This window comes from Phaseolus vulgaris, chromosome 5 (genome assembly GCF_000499845.2).
Source record: "Phaseolus vulgaris cultivar G19833 chromosome 5, P. vulgaris v2.0, whole genome shotgun sequence".
Taxonomy (NCBI): domain Eukaryota; kingdom Viridiplantae; phylum Streptophyta; class Magnoliopsida; order Fabales; family Fabaceae; genus Phaseolus; species Phaseolus vulgaris.
This window is the reverse complement of record NC_023755.2, coordinates 16,007,776-16,015,283: the sequence shown is the minus strand read 5'-3', so window position 1 is coordinate 16,015,283 and position 7,508 is coordinate 16,007,776. Positions and strand designations below refer to the sequence as shown.

General features: G+C 40.2%; 1 protein-coding gene across 1 annotated transcript; it reads left to right on the top strand.

Annotated features, from left to right (window-relative positions):
- The first annotated feature begins 3,166 nt into the window (after window positions 1-3,166).
- Window positions 3,167-6,375, top strand: LOC137834030 (uncharacterized). Its single transcript, XM_068642095.1, has 8 exons — window positions 3,167-3,683; window positions 3,770-4,011; window positions 4,123-4,317; window positions 4,396-4,488; window positions 4,589-4,626; window positions 4,765-4,888; window positions 5,843-6,202; window positions 6,301-6,375. Exons 1-8 carry the CDS (start codon window positions 3,167-3,169, stop codon window positions 6,373-6,375), a joined length of 1,644 nt encoding a protein of 547 aa, XP_068498196.1.
- Window positions 6,376-7,508: the final 1,133 nt, after the last annotated feature.

Below are 7,508 nucleotides of genomic sequence, written 5' to 3'. Positions count from 1 at the left end.
GGCTCCGCGACATAATCCTTTAAAAACCCAGTCCTCACCAGCTCATCTAGCTGGTAGCCCAACGACAGGCAGTTGTCAATGTGGTGCCGGAAAGCCTCGTGGAATTCGCACCAAGAGTCTTTACGAGGCCCTAACACCTTGTCGGTCTTCGCCGGTCGCCTCATCCTCTCAGCTATGTTAGGCATGGTGATCAAATCCTTCAACTCAACCACGAATTTGTACCTCGCTGGTCTCGCTCTTTCTCTGGCCGGACGATCGCCTCCCGCTGGACCCCGTGGCTGGGGCTTTCTGGCTTCGTAGGGGCATCTCGCCTCTGGCTTCGTCCTTCCCGTCGTGGTCTCATTGACCCTGACGGGTTGAGCTCGCACCGATCCCCTCTGGCGTGAGGGTACGACACTGGTGCGCTTCACACACACCTCCCCTTCAGAAGCAATATGTTCTACCGCCCTACGTCGTAGTTCAGCGAAAGTCCTAGGGCGGTTGCGGATGATGGATTCTCCAAAAGGACCGGGGCATACGCCCTTCACAAATGCGTACACGATCATAGGCTCCTTTGTCGTACCAACCTTCACGACCTGGGTCCCGAAGCGATTGATATACTCCTTCAGGGTCAGGGTCTCCCCTTGATACTGCTTCACATCGAATAGGTCGTAAGAGACCGGCGGCGGGGCCTTGTTTGCTAAGTATTGTTCCCTGAACAACCGCAACAATTGGCGGAAAGATGTGATATGACCCTCTGGAAGGCTAATGAACCAGTCCATAGCCATCCCGGTCAGGGTGCTCATGAAGAGCTTGCACTTGGCAGCGTCAGAACCGCCTACCAGGACCATCTGCGTGTGAAATGCAGCAAGGTGCGTCTCTGGGTCCTCCATCCCGGTGAAGATCACCTTGGGCCCCGCGAACGTGTTCGGGATCACTGCCTCTAGGATCTCCTGCGAGAAAGGAGTGGAAAACTCCCTTGGTGGGGAATGGTTCTCCATCTCGTCATGTCCAGGCCGCCTCCGATCATTTCTCAGGCCCTAGCGCAACTCCTCATTTACACGGTGGAGCTCTTCATTCCGCTCATGCGAGGCGTCGAGATCTGCCTGCATGCGTTCCTATTCCATTTTCGACTCCGCCATGTCCTGCTGCAGCCCCCTCATTATCTCCAGGACCTGTTGCATGGATAGTTCTGCTGGGGCTGCGCGTGCTGTGCTCCGTCTGGTGGGGGCCATTGTCACTCCAACCTTCTCCAACGTTACTGCGACTCAGTAGATTTTCTCAAACTTGTGATGGGACTGATGTTTTATATCGGCCCCACGGTGGGCGCCAAATGTTCCGTCCGGTTGACCGGGACGTCTTCGTGCGCGACCTCAACCGTCAGCTAGGGACTCCTTCCCACTGGTTACCTGTGGATTCCTGCAAAAGAGAGGACAAAGAGGCGCCCTAGCGGCCGTTTGCACTCCGACGCTCAAGTCAGCCAGCAAGAAACACCAATACTGTTCACCTACATCTCTGAGCACCGCGTATGGCACTCTGAAGGTGATAAAAAGAAATGTGTATATGTGTGTGTGTTTTCTCCCTCAGGCAAAGATTTTTCCCCAATTCCTTGTACGTAGCCTTAAGCACGAGCAAGCAACCAGAGAGTTCTCTGGTAAATTTGCCAAAAGTTCCAACAACCTTCTTTCCAACATTCTCTGCGCTATTTAAACTGCCCAAGCATTTAAAGCGCCTTAAAGCGCTTTTAATCACAAAACGTAACGCATTTAATTAACGCGCCTAATTAGAAAACGTAGCGCATTTAAGACGTTGAAACGCTTGGGAGCTGTTACAGTACCTGAATGTTCGAAACAGAAACTGTATTGAATGACTTTAATTACCTGGTACCTGACTGGAGTGTTTCTATTCTGACATGGCTGTCGTACACGTGGAGGGTCGTATGACCCCATCTGGGGGCGTTTCTACGTGTGAGTCCTCCTGCTTGGGAGGGCTACTGTGCTAGGGGTGACTTTTTGGGTGCCAACTCATGCCCCCAAGTATCTAGTCACTTACTTTGAGAGCGTATCTGCCTTCCTCTTGCACCCTGCGCCCTGCTACCCTGGGCGTGACCTTCCTCTTGAGTCGTATCTGTCCCAAAGGCGTCTCGGGGGCGGCAGGAGTACTTCACGAGTCAGGCTGCCCTACACTGGTGCTATTCCTATGGCCTTGAAGCCACCTTTTCCTTTCTCTTTATCACTGCCCCGGGTTATCGGGACCTGAGGCTTCCCCACGGCGTTGCTCCCTCCATGGTCTTTCCTACCCATGGGTATCGGGGAACCACACTGTGATCGCCTTGCTTTAGTACTGTTTGAGCTGGCGACGCCCTGGTTGGGTGACGCCATCACCTAGGCGACGCCTTATCCTGGCGACGCTTCCTCTTGGCGATGCTGGCACTTGGCGTCTCTCCACCTAGGCGACGCCTTGCATTCAAGTTTAGGACCGAAAGTCGAGAACATGGGTTAAAAACCCAAAATAGTGGAGTTTACTTAACTTCATCAACATCATGTGTGGCAAGTAGGGCAGATCAAAACATTAGGGAAGCGGATTTGGCATACTATGGAAAATTAGAAGATATAATTGAGCTTAATTACTATGGTCGTTTTAAAGTGACATTGTTCAAATGTAAATGGGCTGACACCACAAGGGATAGGGGGCTTAGAAAGGATCCGTGGGGTTTCACTTCGATTCATTTTTCAAGATTAATTCACATGGGAGATTGTGAGGAGCATGATCCGTATATTGAAGCTTCACAGGCTGAAATGGTATATTATGTTAATGATGAAGTTAACAAGGATTGGAAAATTTTCATCCACTTGAAACCACGAGACTTGTATGATATGGGAGAAGGACATAGTGAAGTTTGTGAAGTGGAACCATGTCCACAACAAGACTTAAATCAATTTTTCAACGAGTCTGAACATTTTCCATTGTTTAGGGATGATGAAGACGATGAGTTATTAAACGAGGACACCAATGATCATGAACTTCATGAAAATGAGTCAATGTCAGAGTAATAATAAGCTTCGTTTGTTAATAAAATTGCACATGTATGGTTAATGTCAATTGCACATGTATTTGATTATGTACTTTGATATACACCATTATATCTTGTTTTTGTTCTTCATTCTTTCCTTTTTTATGTGCAGATATGCCTAGGCCTAAGAAAATTAAGAACTTGCTCAAGGCAATTGATGGACATAGTTCAGACACATCTGTGGGGAACTATGTTCAACTTAATGACACGCCTCAAAGTACACGTCAACAAATAACCAAATCTACTCAACCACATTTTGGATCTCCATTACCACAAGAATTTGGACATACACCACCACAAATCTCACAATCTGCACAACCACGAAATTTACAACCTACTTTTGAATCATCATCACTACCACAAACTAAGTCTGCTCAACCACACACATCTAAGTCTACACTACCACATACGTCTGAGTCTACACTACCACACACATCTGACTCTGTACTACCACATACATCTGACTCTGCACTGCCACATACATCTGACTCTACATTGCCACATGCATCTGAGTCTGCAGAACCACATACCCCTCAGCCTACACAACCGCATACATCAGAATCTGAAGCAGAAAGGGTGCCACCAAGAAAAGGCAGGCAGTCAAACCACTATTGGTTTATTGATACTATAGGTAAAGATATGTTAATTTTGCTATTGTGTTTTTCTTTTCATTTAATTACTTTCATTGCAAATACCTTAATGTATTATACTTTGTAGATGAGCATGGAGTTACTCAGAAAATGAAGCTCAAGGTTAGAGATGCTCATAACTTGCCCAGTGGAATACGTGTGGTTGTCGACTATGATGATAACTTTCAACCCATTAGAGAAGCATGTGGTTTGCTTGCTGGAGTTTGTGGACAACTAGCAGGAAATCATATATTGTTGCCTATAAGTTTTGAAAGTTGGTCATCTATGCCTGATACTTACAAGGATACTATATGGGAGAGTAAACTGAAGGTAATTGACCCTACATTCAATACAACATTAAATATGTACATTCTTATTTCTTTTTTTTGAATATATATGGACTAATTGTTGTATTATTTGAAGACTCGTTTTTGCTTCAAGATAAATGAAGACCTCGCTAAAAGAGATGTTATGTTCAAAATTGGCAAATTATGGAGGGAGTATAGATGCAAGCTCTGGAATGAATTCTATGACCCACTGTTAAGCAGAAATGACCTAATAAAGAATATTCCAGATGGTCTTAGCATGGAGCAATGGGCTATATTTGTGGATTATCGTCTCAAGCCTTCCACCGTGGTACATACTTTTCATTTCATGTATTTTCACTAAGCTTGATTTTAAATTTGCAAAAACTAATTTCATTTTACTTTGTAGAAACTGTGTAATAGGAATAGAGATATAAGAAAGAAACAGACTATTCCTCACACTGGTGGTGCTATGCCATTGTCAAGAAGGAGGGATAATTTGGTATATTTACTTATATATAGCTTTGTGAATTTCGCATATATTTTGATTTATAATATATTATGAATTTTTGTAATTATATTATCCTTTTTTAAATGTATAGAGAATTGAAACTGGTAGGAACATTGACCGAGCTGAGATGTGAAAGATCACACACAAGAGGAAGAATGGCACATATGTTAATGATGAAGCAATGAACATTGGGGTAAGTTTTAATAACATATATCAATTTTGGGCTATTTTGGATACTGTCTTGGACTATTTTGGACACTATTTTAGGAACATATTATCTCTGCCATGGGTTTATATTGTTTTGGACTATTTTGGACTGTTTTGGGCTATTTTGGATGTTGTCTTTGACTATTTTTTACATTGTTTTGGGAACATATTGTCTCTGCCACAGGTATATACTGTGTTGGATTGTTTTAGGCTATTTTGGATGCTGTCTTGGACTACTTTTTACATTGTTTTGGACTGTTTTCGGAACATACTATCTCTGCCATGAGTATATACTATTTTGGACTGTTTTGAACTTTTTTAGCCTATTTTGGATACTGTCTTGGACTATTTTGGACACTATTTTAGGAACATATTATCTCTGCCATGGGTTTATATTGTTTTGGACTATTTTAGATTGTTTTGGGCTATTTTGGATGCTGTCTTGGACTATTTTTTACATTATTTTGGACTGTTTTGGGAACATATTGTCTCTATCATGGGCATATACTGTTTTGGATTGTTTTGGGCTATTTGGATGCTGTCTTGGACTATTTTTTACATTGTTTTGGACTGTTTTCGAAACATATTGTCTCTACCATGGGTATATACATTTTTGGACTGTTTTGGGGTATTTTGGATATTGTCTTGGACTATTTTGGACATTGTTTTAGGAACATATTATCTCTGCCAAGGGTTTATATTGTTTTGGATTGTTTTTGGCTATTTTGGATGTTGTCTTGGACTATTTTTTACATTGTTTTGGACTGTTTTGGGAACATACTGTCTCTGCCATGGGTATATACTGTTTTGGACTATTTTGGATACTGTCTTGAACTATTTTTACATTGTTTTGGACTGTTTTGGGACCAAGTTGTCTATGCCATGAGTATATATTGTTTTGGACTATTTTGGATTGTTGTGGCCTATTTTGGATGTTGTCTTGGACTATTTTTGACATTGTTTTAGACTGTTTTGGGAACATATTTTCTTTACAAAAGATTGCAGATTTCCTAGTTCCTTGGATTATATGTGCACGGAGTTTTGGATTTGATAAATAGTATTTTCATTACTATTGTTATTGTTTTTCGACATGGACCGTGTTTCTTTTTTAATGTTGGTTGCTTCCATTTTTATGTAGGAAAAAATTGATGAGCTAATGCTGCAAAATCCAGACACTGCATCAGATATATCTCCAAATGATCCAGTTGGTGTCATTCTTGGAAAGGAGCATCCAGGGAGGGTCAGGGGACTTTCATATGGAGCTTGTCCAACCCTTGCTTTCAAGAAATCCACAACAAGGTTAAGCAATATGAATCATGGTTCCTCTAGTGGTGGGTCTTCAACAAATGTTGAAGAAAAGGTAGACCAGATGGCAACTGAACTTGCAATTGTAAAGAGCCAAATGCATACTCTACTAGCCTACATTGCTTCTAGACCAGACGTGCCAGAACATTTAGCTGCAATGGCAGCAAATTTGGTACAACCATCTATTAATGAGGTATAAATTATATACTTAAAATTTTATTCTAATACTGTTTTAATTTCTTTTTTTTTAAAATTCTCAGTTAACTATAAACATATTTTAACTTATTTCAGGCACCGGATGTTGGAAGTGATGCTCCATCACCAAACCAGAATATAAGATCAAGTGGAGACAATAAGACAAATTAGGATTGGAGTTTTAGTTCTAATATGTTTAGAAAGTGAAACAATTTCTATTTTGACAATTTAATTTACTTGTTGTTTGGATTAGTTTGACATTTTCAACTTTGTTCTTTAAATGAATGAATGAAGTCATCTTTTCATTATTATATTTCTCAATTTTAATTATATTATGAAGTAATTGTATTATGAAATTAATTTATATTATAATTTAATTATATTATGAAACTTAATTGTGTATTAAATTTAATTATAATATAAAATTAAATAATATTATGAAATTGATTTATAATATGAAATTTAATTATAATATTAAATTTAATTGTAATATGAAATTTAATTATAATATTAAATTAAATTATAAAACAGAATTAAATAAAATATTAAAAATATTAAAAATTAAATTAAATATTTAATATTTAAATTATGACAGTCATAAAGGTTATCATAAACGCCATACTATACCGTATTAACTGGCGTTTATAACTGCCACAATTTACGTTGGAATTGGTTTACCAGTTTGAAAATTACGACATTTATAACTGACGTAAATTACACGCTTAAAACCGCCACATTATACAATGCATAATATGGCGTCTGCTACAGCGGTTCTCACTTGACCACCATATTAAACTTTGTGGCGGCAAGAATGCTGGCGTTATTGGGTACCGCCACAGATGTAAAATGTGGCGGTTATAAACGCCAGGTTATACGAAAATAACCGCCACCACATACACGTTTTTTTGTAGTGCTTCTTGCTAACTTCTTGAATGCAGAAAAGGCATCACTCTTTGATTCCAAGAAGAGAGTCCAAGTGAACCTAGAAAAGTCATCAACAATAACAAGAGCATAGTAATTTCCACCAAGACTCATAGTTTTTGAGGGTCTAAAGAGATCCATGTGAAGTAGCTCAAGACGTTTTAAAGAAGAAACAACATTTTTTTATTTTAAAAGAGCTTTTCACTTGTTTCCCTTTTTGACAAGCTTCACAAATGTGATCCCTCTCAAACTTGAGCTTTGGTAGCCCAATCACAAGATCCCTTGAAATTAACTTGTTCAAGTGATTCATGTGAATATGAGCAATTCTTGTATGCCAAAGCCAAGATTCATCTTGCTTGGATAGAAGACAACCAATTGAGCAT